This window comes from Eulemur rufifrons, chromosome 29, assembly GCF_041146395.1.
Source record: "Eulemur rufifrons isolate Redbay chromosome 29, OSU_ERuf_1, whole genome shotgun sequence".
Classification (NCBI taxonomy): Eukaryota; Metazoa; Chordata; class Mammalia; order Primates; family Lemuridae; genus Eulemur; species Eulemur rufifrons.
Window position 1 is genome coordinate 28924624 of NC_091011.1, and position 13702 is coordinate 28938325.

General features: G+C 34.7%; 1 protein-coding gene across 2 annotated transcripts in view; it reads right to left on the reverse strand.

The window, feature by feature from the left end:
• The window catches only part of STK31 (serine/threonine kinase 31), a 101148-nt gene that overhangs the window by 34034 nt on the left and 53412 nt on the right, over positions 1-13702 (reverse strand). For both annotated transcript variants that reach the window (XM_069461925.1, XM_069461926.1), the window contains exons 11-17: positions 13517-13639; positions 6909-7088; positions 6339-6455; positions 5185-5304; positions 3963-4094; positions 1973-2074; positions 606-686 (exon numbers count right to left, since the gene is read on the reverse strand). In XM_069461925.1, the coding sequence (XP_069318026.1) occupies positions 606-686; positions 1973-2074; positions 3963-4094; positions 5185-5304; positions 6339-6455; positions 6909-7088; positions 13517-13639 (855 nt within the window). The remainder of the gene's footprint in view (positions 1-605; positions 687-1972; positions 2075-3962; positions 4095-5184; positions 5305-6338; positions 6456-6908; positions 7089-13516; positions 13640-13702) is intronic.

Here is a 13702-nt window from a genome sequence, read left to right on the forward strand (position 1 = left end):
AATGAATAAATACCTCATCTAATCCCTCATATATAAAACAGGCAATATAAAACACAGAGCTAACAGATTCTGCTCTGAGAGCCAGAGTTTACCAATCCTGCTCCATACAGCCCCTGTCTAATAAGCTGATCTCCCAGACTTTGAATCCTGCCTGCCTAGAAAGCCATACCCAGTCTCAGCCTCTCTACCTCAATCAACTTCTCTAGAATTTTGTTCCAGCCTGCTTTTACTTAAAAGACACACTCTGCTTAAATTCTTTAGGTCTAGCAGTATCTTGTTTTTATCCTAACTCTTGAAACAGCAGTTAAAATTTTATTATTCCAAAAACACCTATAATTCAAATAAGTGTCATACAAAGTACCAAATGAGGGTAAGGAATAGAGAAAACAGAAAAACATGCAAATTAACATAAAACTAAAAATACGTACTATGCAACTATTAAAGACAGTCTTGAGAAAAATTTCTAATATGAATCATACCCAAAAAAATCATCAGGAATATTTTTATAAAAAGGATACGATAAATTTAACACTGACACAATTTTAACATTATCACTTTTCAGCACTCTCTGCATAGTAGTAATTGTCAAGGAAAACAAAGCTTACCATGTACTTAAGTAATCCTATTTCAGGATGAAGCAGAGGCAGCTCAGGGAACCATTTCTGTGCCAAGCTATTCAGCTTCTCCTAAAGTTAAAAAATATTTTTTATTGTAGATCAATATATATTCAATTGTGACATGCCATTCTTCAGGAAAATATAATATACCAGCATCTGCCTTATTACATATCTAATAAGATACATAATCACTAATTTTTGCCTTCTTCAAGAAATATCAAGTGAAAACCAAGAGTCACCTTGCATCTAAATTACCATCTTACTAACAGATGACAAATTACCAATTTTAAGCTTTGCATATATACATAAGCACAAATCTTGCCTAAAGTCAAAATCCACATTTACTTCCAAACTAAAATGAAAAAGTGTAATATACCAATTTGAATCATAAAACTGACACTATTTCTCAAAATATTAAAGAACACAGTGACTTTTTTTTAAATGGCTATGTCATTTAGGAAGAAAAAATCATAAAAGCCTCGAGATAAAAATAAATACGCATCTCTACGTAAGTCACTTTGAAGCAAACATGAAAACTGAGGATCCTTACAAAAGAAAAGTCACTTATCCCATGTTTATTAAGCAAAACTTCTAGATACTTGCAAATCTCTAGGAGATAGTTATTTTAATCCAAGGTTCATAAGATATTTACACACAGTCAGATAAGTTTGCTAAATAAAGCATAACACTTAAAATATCTATTATTTTCACAGTATTTTTATTTTCAAAGCACTATTTCTTAACTAACTTCTTCCTCATAACATCTCTCACACATGAAATACAGTATTATTTGCATTTTAAAGAGAAAATACACTAATTTTTCCAAGATCACAAAAATCAGTGGTAGAATGAATACTTAAAAGATGTAATTCCCCACCCCTACCCCAAAACCAGGTAGTCTTATTTTGTTCTTCAACTAAATTATGCTGCTCCACTAATGTTTTCACTGCAATATTATGCTTAAATGATGTTTATATAAGAAAAAAGTCTTTAGGTTTTATGTTAAACAGAAAAAAAATCAATATGCAAAAGTGTATGCTATAATCTTAATTCTAAAAGCAAGCAGAAAAAAAGACCACAAGGAAATAAAAAAGTTAATGGTAATTACTACTGTTACCACTGAGTGGGAAAGTTACACTGATCTTTTTTCTTTATAATTTTCTGTAATTTCCACATTGGTACAATGGTCATGAAAAATTTTGTCATCAGAAATTAATTTCTAAATTCACATAAAAATTATTATGCCAATATAACACCTCTAGCCTTGTATTTATAATCTACTTCATAAAATGGATATTTGAATTCAAGTTTTACAGTAAAATCTAATTTAAAACTTTAAAGAATCAAATACTCACATATTCTTCTCTCTCATGATAAATTTCCTGAAAGACGCTATTGCGTAACTGAGTTATTTCTTGTTTTATTTTTTCAATTTCAGATCCATCATGGTCATCAGACTTTAATCAGAAAGAAAAAGTTTTATAGGCTTATTAAAGTAGACTAAAAATAAATCTTCCTTTACGAATTAACGCAACTTCTATAGTAAATTGCTCTACGGTTTCTATGTATCCTTTAGTACTTAGCAGACCACAACAGATTCTTCCTGACATCTGTTGAATTAACTTAGATCAGTTTATTCTAACAATGACTTTTCTAAAACCTACAAAAAGGAATAGAAAATAAAGACATAAAATCAATTACACAGATTTTTCTTGTCTCTTTACTCACTGTAGATTTTTTTGTTATAAAGATGGCCAACCGCTATCATAAAATAAATGTTAAGAATAGCAACCAGAATCAATCAACACTTAAGTGCACATACGGAAAACAACATTCATCGGTGTTGGGCAGGTGGGAGGAGAGGGGAGGGGATGGATAAATTCACACCTAAGGGATGGGGTGCATGCTGTCTGGGGGATGGGCACACTTGTAGCTCTAGGAGATAGCTATTTTAATCCAAGGTTGGATGGTGCAAAGCCAATTTATGTAACCAAAGTATTTGTACCCCTATAATATTTTGAAATTTAAAAAATAGCAACCAGAATACAACTGAATACCCTGAAATTGTTTTCTACATAGATTTGGTTAAAAACAAACAAAACAAAAAAAGGATGAGTAAATGTGTGACATATACTAGAGGAAAGATGATATAGGACTCAAAACTCCAGTGATAATAAATAAGCCAACTTAAAAGGTATGTAATATTCTAAAAGTTAGATTTCTCCAAAAGGTGAAAAATTAGACTTAAAAAGATCAACTTCCCCATAGCCAAGAATAGAATAAAACTGGAAAACTCTTCAACTATGAAATTAGTTCTAGAATGGTTCCCACTCCACCCCCAATTAAGTGCCCAGAAGAGGAAGAGAGATAATTCAAGGTGGATTATACATAATACAGATTTCTTGTGTACACAAATTGAATCCTCAAGGGAACACAAAGAATTACCATCTTATTCACAAAATTTCAAGCCTCCTTTAAAGGAGGAGCTAAGTACAGATCAGGGCATCCTAATCCTCCCAGTTCTACTATGATAGGAAAACAACTTAAAATACTTGCAAAATAATATGTCTGGCCATAAAAAGAGAGTTAAAAAAAAGAGACTATGATCTCAAAAATACTTTATGACAAAATTCTACTTTCAGGAGACTACCCTATCTATCACCTTCATGTAGTAGGTTTGTATTATAATAGACATGGTAACAGTCCAAACCAAAAGAGTATTAAGAATTATTCTAGGCCGGGCGCGGTGGCTCACGCCTGTAATCCTAGCACTCTGGGAGGCCGAGGCGGGTGGATCGCTCGAGGTCAGGAGTTCGAGACCAGCCTGAGCAAGAGTGAGACCCCGTCTCTACTAAAAATAAAAAGAAATTATATGGACAACTAAAATATATATATACAAAAAATTAGCCGGGCATGGTGGCACATGTCTGTAGTCCCAGCCACTCGGGAGGCTGAGGCAGTAGGATCGCTTAAGCCCAGGAGTTTGAGGTTGCTGTGAGCTAGGCTGATGCCACGGCACTCACTCTAGCCCGGGCAACAGAGTGAGACTCTGTCTCAAAAAAAAAAAAAAAAAAAGAATTATTCTAAAATGTTCATGTTACTAAAAACCAAGGCAGACATATAAAATGTTTTTAAAGAACATTTAATGACATGGGAAAATGTTTACACTGCTAATGTAATCTCATTTTTATTTACATACACAGAAAAAAGATTAAGTATATAAAATAAAATGTGAATGTAATGGCTCTCTTTTTTTAAAGTGTATTTATGCATCACTTTTATGAAGCAGAGACCAACTAAAATTAGGTACACATAGAGTTCAGTAAGAAGCAACTACTGCCTTACTTCTTCCAAATTATTCTTTTCAACCAATTTCCATCTCAGTCGAGCTTTTAAGCTTTTCAATGTCTTCTTAATGGACAGCAAATGATCCACACTGGGACTCTTATTTAAACATTCAACAGTCTGCTTTTTAAACTGAAGGAAAGAATTACTATATTTTCAAACACATCAGACAACATTTATTAAACACTTACTAACCATTTATTATTTCTCTATTAAGATTCAACTAGTATTTACTGAGTTCAGATTGAGACACTAAGAAATACTATAATTTTCAACAAGACAATTCAACTAATTGATTTCCTAATTATACATGTTTCTGTTTAGAAGAATATCAGTTCTAGCACTCAAAGTGGCAAAGACAAAAGTAACATTTCAAACTGAGACATACTGTGAGACACACGCTAGTAGTGTGGAGTAAAAGAGAATTTCCAGTGAGAATGTAAACTGAAATCATCTTTCCCAAAAGTAGTTTGACAATATGTATCAAGTTTTAATAATGTTTGCTCCTTTTAAGTTAGTAATTATAATTTTAGAAATCTGAGAAAATACACATAAAAAATTATGTGCCAAGATATGTACAGTGTTTATGGAAAAAAAAGTTGGAAGTAACCTTAATGTGCAACACAGATGAGAGGTTAGATAATGTTGTTGTACATTATCTATACAGGGATGATGATTTAGTAACTCAAAATGACAGTATAGAAAAATCATTGTTTTGGAAAACATTCATAATATACCATTAAATGAATAAAATATTTTCAAAATAGCTTACAAGACAATCCAATGCAATTTTATATACATGTGTGTATATATATATATGCATGTGTGTGTGTGTGTGTGTGTGTGTGTATGTGTGTATGTATGTATGTCATCACCTAGAAAGGAAATACTCTGAAACTATCTCTTAGGCTAAGAAGATTATAAGCAATGTTTTTATTTCTTATTATCTTTCTGTAAATAGCAAATTTTCTACAGTAAACTTGTATAGTCAGAAAGAAAATAATAAAGGTTATGTTCTTAACATAAGAAAATCAAAGATTTAAGACAATAAAAAACAATATGTTTACATCAACAAAAATCACCATTTCCAGTTTATTTCCTGATAGTAAATTCTAGCAACAATAAATAATTTACTGAGTATTAAACTATGTGAGAAAAATTTAAGTATTAAAAAATTCAAAGCATCAATTTATAAGACCAATAACAGAAAGCATAATCCAACCTCAACACTGTCCTTGTACTTAGATTGTACTGTGGCAATGAGCCTTTCCTCTGAATGGATCTTTTGCAGTACTTGACTATATGTATTTAAAATGATCTCCTTGTCTGCATCACCATGCTCCTAAATGAAATCACACACATGGAATTATACACAAAAAAGTATCCAAAATAGTTAAAACCTTCAATAATAATGGATAAACTTCAAAATTATACCTTTGAAAAATTTCTATATTCATTTGAAAATATTTCTTAAATACAAATTTTTTCTAGACAGGAGAGAGATTGATATCAAAGATGTTCATATGGGAAATTTTACTCCTATTCCATTATAATTCCCAAAGCTGTCTGAAGTAGAGCATTAACAGAAACCAAGGATACTAATGTGCTAAATGTAAAAACTAAACAATATACAGAACTTCAACGCTTTATTTTTAAAAATCATCCATTAACAATCACTTCTAAAATCAAATCTGACAAAACCATATAAATCAGTATTTAACAATACAAAAATTCATAATGTATTTTTAATGCCAATATGAATAAAACTTCAAGAACTAAAAAACAAACACATAAAATGACGAGCATACCCACTGAGACATTGGAAAACAGCCTGAATAACTGGGAAAGAGTCCCAATGAAGAATGTTAAAATTACAAAATACTTTTTGGAGGAGCTACACTAATTTTTACTTTGACACAGCAACACAGAAGATACACAATAGAGAAAGGGGGCTACAAATCAATCTTGTGTATTCACTTTCAGAACTCTCCCAGATTTTATTTCAAGTTTTCACAAACTTTAAGGAGTTTTTTCTTATAGTCATTGGCTATGATGAACTCAAGAATCAAATGATATAGAAAGCTGATCCACTCTAATTAAGAATTGTTTTACTGGAATTAAATATGAAGTTTTGTTTTTTTAATGTGAAATGTCCTATTAAAATGAAAATGCCACCCTATGGAAGATTAAAACTGCATTGTGTTTGGATTATAACTTGACCGTGTTACTCTTTCAAACAGACATATAAGAGGAAAGCTAAGACCAGTCTTAATACTAATTAGCAAGAGAAACCACATTATTGCTTAATACTAGCTAGCAAGAGAAGTCATACTGCTTCAACAAAAAAAAGCAATAATAAAGGATATCAGTACTCACAATCAGAGATATCTCTAGCTCTTTGCAGACACTTGACTCAGACTTCTCTAGGATTTCATCAATATTACTAATTGTGTCTTCAGAATTCAGTGATTCTTCCACAGATAGGTCAAAAACCTCATTTGGAAAAATAAAAACATGAAGTAGCTCATTTGGTTGATTTAATTAGCATTCATTGTTCCTTTATACCTGAAGCAGAGCATTAGGCTATACCCTGGGTAATGTAGGGGAAATAAGAATGCAGAAAAAAGATAAAGTACCTCCTAAGCTTATATACCAGAAGAAAAAAGGTACATACACATTAGTGGTTAAGAGAGGTTGAAAGGACAATCCAGAGGAAAAGTATGAGAAAAAAACAGGGGCAAGACCAAGATGGTGTTTTTTGAGACTAATAAAAGCAGCAGTCTGAATAAAACCTAATAAAGAAACCTGACTGCTTAAGTGGCAACTTTAAATCTGGTACGTAGGAGGTAGACAGCGTCAGCTCTTGAACAAGGAAGAGATAAGATTTAAAATATATATATTCCCTGGTCTATGCTACAAATACCCCTGAGCAAGAGCTCTTATTACCTTTAAGGTTCTCTGGAACCATGCTACAAGACACTGTAGAGAAGCCTCTGTTTCACTTCTAACATTGGTGAACTCCTGTCTTTTATCACATTTCCAGTCATAAAATTTTCTAAGTATTTCTTCAGAATTTGTTCCTTCTCTGGCCCGTCCATACACTGCTTCTAAAGAGGTTGACAAATCCTGCAGAGAGATATACTTCTGTTTACTAAAGTTTATTAACTACATATTAGGATTCAAGCACTGTGTTAGGATCCACGAGGCAGAAAAGCAGTATGTTGAATTCCCATTCTAGAGAATTTTATAGTAAAACTTAGAATCATCACATAGAGATGAAAACACAAAACTACCTACAAAGTGATTTATCTGGACCATAATAGTAAAAATTCATTAAGTGAATTAGTTACAAATAAAAAGTTTAAAGTCTTAGGTTTTTAATTAAGTAGAAATTGTACTCTTTTCCCTAAGTTTAAATAAGGAATCACTATTGTTTGTCCTGACATGAAAGTTTCCAAGACTTATTGCTAGATAAAAATAAACCACACACCAAAATATAAAATAATGCCAATCAAGTAAAGACATTAAACATATGTATGTACAGTCATGTGCCGCTTAACAATAGCGCTATGTGCTGAAGAAAATGCATTGTTAGGCAATTTTGTTGTCGTGTGAACATCGCAGAGTATACCTACACAAACCTAGATGGTATAGCCTACTACACACCTAGGCTATATGGTATAACCTATGGCTGCTGGGCTACAAACCTTTACAGCATGTTACTGGACTGAACACTCTAGGTAACTGTAACACAATGGTAAGTATTTGCATACCTAAACATAGTAAAAATATGGTATCATAATTTTATGGGAATACCATCGTATATGCAGTCCATAATTAACCAAAACAAGGTTATGTGGCACATGACTGCACTTAAAAGCATTTTTTAACGAACTGGAAAAGACAAGACAAACAGCCAGCGCAGCCTGCTGGATCTCTCTAGGAATTACACCTAGAAATGCTACAGAGACAAAAGTAAAGCTTCATAGATTCGAGAAATTTTTACCACAAAACTAAACTCTTGGAAAAGGTACAGGATGGTTGGTGCTCAGCACTGAATGAATACAGTCCCTGTAAGTGGGAGAAGGCCTATACCACAACATAGAATACTATGGGTAAAGAGAACTTTCTTCCTAGGCCCTTCTCCCCTCATGTTGGGAAGGAAAGTAGCAGTACCAGCAAGAGACAACAGTTTATACAAGTACAGCACAAGAACACAGATGAGGCAAAAACTGATAAGTAGCACAGAAGAGTTGGTCAGTCCCTGAGCATTCTCTTTATTACCCTTTTCCCCTGAGTAGCTGGTAGCATTCACATCTAAGCGTGGTAGCCCCTGGAAAACAGCAGTGACTGAGGTAGAGGGACTGGGAGGTTTGCTAACGAATAAGACCATCCAGAAGAGAAGCAAAGGGGGAGTAGTTAAGCCCTGATTGCAACACCAGAAGCTCAGCACCCTGAGGACAAACCCATTCTATTCCCTAAACCCAGCTGAAGTCTTAAAAGTTGTGGTCCAGGCTTTTATTCCTCTCCAGGCTCTTCACACGACTACACAACAGCGCAGAACTAATGTAGCTTATAGTTCCAACGGAATATGAGATCTTAGGGAGACATAAAGACAAGAATGAAATGTGCAAATAACACAAGTAGTTTGAGAGAAGTATAACAAACTAAACTACCTTACAAAAAGGAAACAAAATCAGTGGCCCAGATAACAGTAAGAACTCAAAAATAAGCATAACAAATACTCTCAACAAAAAGAAAGCATACTGGAAACACAAAGTAAAGTCAAGTACTTATAAATAACAACCAATAGGTGATATTAGGTATGAAAGAAATAACCTTTGAAATAAAAAGCACAATGGAATGGCCAAACGACAGAAGGGATACAGCTAAAGAACCACTTAAGTCAAGAATCCCTCCAAAACAACCCAAATGCCCATCAATTCATGAGTGGATTAGTAAATTGTGGTATATGTATACCACGGAGTATTACTCAGCTATAAGAAATAACAGTGATATGGAGTCCCTTTTGTTCTCCTGGATAGAGTTGGAACCCATTCAATTAAGTGAAGTATCCCAAGAATGGAAAAACAAGCACCACATGTACTCACCAGCAAATTGGTTTCCCTGATCATCACCTAAGTGCACATTTGGGAATAACACCAATTGGGTATTGGACTGAGGTGGGGGGTGGGGAGAGGGGATGGGTGTATAACTACATTAACTACATGATGAGTGCGTTGCACACCGTCTGGGGAATGGACACACTTGAATGCTCTGACGGGGGGGGGGGATGGGGGTATAACTACATGATGAGTGCAATGCACACTGTCTGGGGAATGGACACGCTTGAAGTTCTGACTCGGGGGCATAGGCGGGACATGGGCAGTGTTTGTGGCCTGAACTTTTGTACCCCCATGATGATAAGCTGAAATAAAAAAAAAAAGAATCCCTCCAAAAATACACAGATAGGGGAAAAAATTACTTTTAAAAAAACAGTTTAATAGAGTATGTAGAGGAAAAAAGTAGAGGTTTAAATATCTACCTAATGCTCCGGGTCCAGCAAGCACCAGAGCCGGTGGCCTGGCGAGCATAGACGCCCACCGGAGCTTCCCGGCTAGGGAACCGCCGAAGAAAGACAAAGAAATAAAAAAAAATCTGTGGTTCGGCGACCCTTTGCTTCTTTACACCTTAGCGCAGCTCCGTCCCTCCTTGCCGAGCGCGGCCCTGGCTGAGATCCCCCAGGGTCCAAGCTGTTTTCCCGATAATGTCTCCTGAGATATCACTTAACTCCATTGAGAATGGCCTTTATCAAAAAGTCCCAAAACAACACATGTTGGCCTGGATGTGGAGAGACAGGAACACTCATACACTGCTGGTGGGACTGCAAACTAGTGCAACCCCTGTGGAAAGCATTATGGAGATATCTTAAACAGATTCAAGTAGACCTACCATTTGATCCAGCAATCCCAGGCATCTACCCAAAGGAACAAAGGTCATTCTATAACAAAGACACATGTACCCGAATGTTTACAGCAGCACAATTCACAATTGCAAAGATGTGGAAACAACCCAAATGCCCATCAATACATGAATGGATTAGTAAACTGTGGTATATGTATACCATGGAGTATTACTCAGCTATCAGAAATAACGGAGATAGGACATCTCTATGGTTCTCCTTGAGAGAGTTGGAGCCCATTATATTAAGTGAAGTATCCCAAGAATGGAAAAACAAGCATCACACGTACTCACCAGAAAATTGGTTTCCCTGATCATCACCTAAATTCACATCTGGGAATGATACCAATCGGATAACAGACTGAGGTGGGGGGGGAGGGGATGGGTGTATGCCTACATGATGAGTGCATTGCGCACCGTTTGGGGAATGGTCACGCTTAAAGGTGCTGACTCGGGGAGGGGGGGATGCGAGGAGGGGATGGGTATATACCTACATGATGAGTGCAATGCGCACTGTCTGGGGAACGGACACGCCTGGAGCTTTGACTTGGGGGGACAGGTGGTACATGGGCACCGTATGTAACCTGAACTTTTGTATCCCCCATAATAAGCTGACATAAATTAAATAAATAAATAAATAAATATCTAACAGAAGTCTCAGAATGAAAGAAAAATTAAATGTGGGGAACAATATCTTAAGAAATAATTATCAAATACTTCCTAGAAATATTTAAAACCTCAAACTTAACTGGCTCAGATTAAATTAAACTTAAATATGTTTTGGTGCAATTTAAGAACAAAGTCAAGAGAAAATTTTAAAGCTTCCAGAGGGAAAAAAAAAAAATCACACAAGACCAAAGATTAGACTGATATCAACAATTATGGAAATAAAGAAGACAATGACTTATTACTGTCAAAAGCCTAAAGGAAAAATGGTCTTATTTTATAGCCAGCTAAACAACTATTTACATGTGATATTGAAATAAAATATATCCTGAAACTATAATATCTCACAAAGTCAACTATACATAGACTTCTTTGAAAGCTCTCTTAGAGAAAATACTCCAACACATATAAAGCCAAGAGATATCAAACAAGATACCTTACCATGAAATAAGAATGAGAAAATAACTCTAAAGTTTATTAAATTGAGCTATCATACACAATATTCACAACAACCTGTAACTAAAATCCTAGACAACTGTGGTTGGTTGGTTTTTTGAGAGGGAGGTAGAGACAGACAGGGAAGACACTAAAGGGAGATGAGAATGTTCTGAAGTATTAGGAGTGGAAGGCAAAAAAGGAAAAAAAAACATGGTAAACAGAAACATAAAAATAAGATCACAGAAATAAGTCTAATAAAAGAGTATTATATTTATGTAAATTAATTAAGTTACTAATCAACAGACAGATTTAGAGACTGGGGTCTTTGATAACCAGTACAAAAATGTCTCTAAAAACTGGGTATAAAAGGTTAAAATAGGCTGGTCGCCGTGGCTCACACCTGTAATCCTAGCATTCTGGGAGGCCGAAGCAGGTGGATCGCTCAAGGTCAGAAGTTCGAGATCAGCCTGAGCAAGAGTGAGACCCCCGTCTCTACTAAAAATAGAAAGAAATTATCCGGCCAACTAAAAATATATATAGAAAAAATTAGCTAGGCATGGTGGCACATGCCTGTAGTCCCAGCTACTCTACTCAGGAGGCTGAGGCAGAAGGATTGCTTAAGCCCAGGAGTTTGAGGTTGCTGTGAGCTAGGCTGATGCCACAGCACTCACTCTAGCCCAGGCAACAGAACGAGACTCTGTCTCAAAAAAAAAAAAAAAAAAAAAAAAAAAAAAAAAAAAATAAAGGGAGAAAGAAAAAAAAGATACATAAAACAAGTTTTAACCAAAAAGAAAGATGGGATAGGAATTTAAAAAGGAAACAAAATAAAATTTTATCCCAAAACATAGTAAGTGAAATCTTAAGGTTACACAGTAGTTAAAAAGAAAACATATTTTAGGCCGGGCGCGGTGGCTCACGCCTGTAATCCTAGCACTCTGGGAGGCCGAGGCGGGTGGATTGCTCAAGGTCAGGAGTTCGAGACCAGCCTGAGCGAGACCCCGTCTCTACTAAAAATAGAAAGACATTATATGGACAACTAAAAATCTATATAGAAAAAGTTAGCCGGGCATAGTGGCGCATGCCTGTAGTCCCAGCTACTCGGGAGGCTGAGGCAGTAGGATCGCTTAAGCCGAGGAGTCTGAGGTTGCTGTGAGCTAAGCTGACGCCACGGCACTCACTCTAGCCTGGGCAACAAAGTGAGACTCTGTCTCAACAAAAAAAAAAAAAAAAAAAAAAAAAAAAGAAAACATATTTTAAAATATACTACAATCATGAATAATACATTAACACCCAACAATACAGAAATTAAATATTCTGAACTAAAAGAACTACAGGAACAAACATATCTATCTAAGACATATATAACAAAAATATCTCAAAGACTAATGTACTGATCAGAGCAAAAACTAAGTAGAGATAAAGAAAACTAAAGATATATATATATTCACAACTACACACCAAGAAAACCTAGAATATATTTTCTTTTTGAACTTAGGAGGCACAGTCAAGAAAAATCAACCACGTACTATAGGCCAGAAAAGAAGTCTTAATAAATGCTGAGGAAGTCAGAATCATGAACCTTAATTTCTTTTACTGATCTTCATTATATTTCTTAAGTATCTGAAAAATACAAATTATTTCTCAGCAAAATAAAGACAAGTTTAATGAATATTTTGGTAACCTGGGGAAATACCAGAAATGGAGAAAAGCAGATAAGGCAAAAAGTCTTCTAAAAGTAAACTTTAAAAATAAAAGAGCTTTAAAGATAATCTTGGTTGCAGACCCTCAACCTATGTTTACTAACAGTTAGTGAGAAGAAATAGACCTTTTCAAAGTAAAGTAGAAGTTGCACTGTAGAAAGGTAAATTCTTTCTATATATATTACTGCCCTTTTATATGCAAGGCTTACTTCACCACTCTGGAAGAACTTACAATATTTATGCAATTCCATTTAAGAAAATGTTTCAAACCAGGGTTCCAGTGGTTCCTAAACCATATACAGTGTCCTGAAAACTACATCTTCACCCAGGGGGACAGAAGAGACAGTGCCCAAATATCCCTAAATATCCTCTTCTCCAAATTTCTAGCAAGCTGATTCCCTGCAGTCCAAAACAAAATGGGTAAAAGCTACTGGACAAGTTAGTGCTAGAGTTACTGACCAAAGCAGTAAAAATTCAAAGATACATAAAAAGTAAATGATTAGAAGAGTGAATGATTAGAAGAGAAAGGTTTATTGAATACTGCTCTAGCAACCTGGAGTGCCTGGCCATTTTACCTTGTTTGTAGGATAGATACACACATATACATAAATACTAAATATATTAATATCAACTTTTAATTCCATTAAAAAGAAATTAGAATTAGGCAAAGAAGAAAAACTTTTGCCACCATTACAGTACTATCTGAAGTCTAAAGGTAAATTCTAATGTCACCTCTTAAATAATAAACTTATATTTAATGTATATTTAATATAATTTCAAAATTCCAACCTGCAATGTTTTTAAGCGTTTATTAAGAGATAACTCATCTACATTCAGAATAAAAACTTCAACTGCCATGTACAGCTTCTGTTGCACTTCATTTCTTTCAGCAATCAAAATATTCACTTCACTCTGGAGGAAGAAAAAAAGAACAACCATCATTAATATATCATATATAATATGATATATAATATT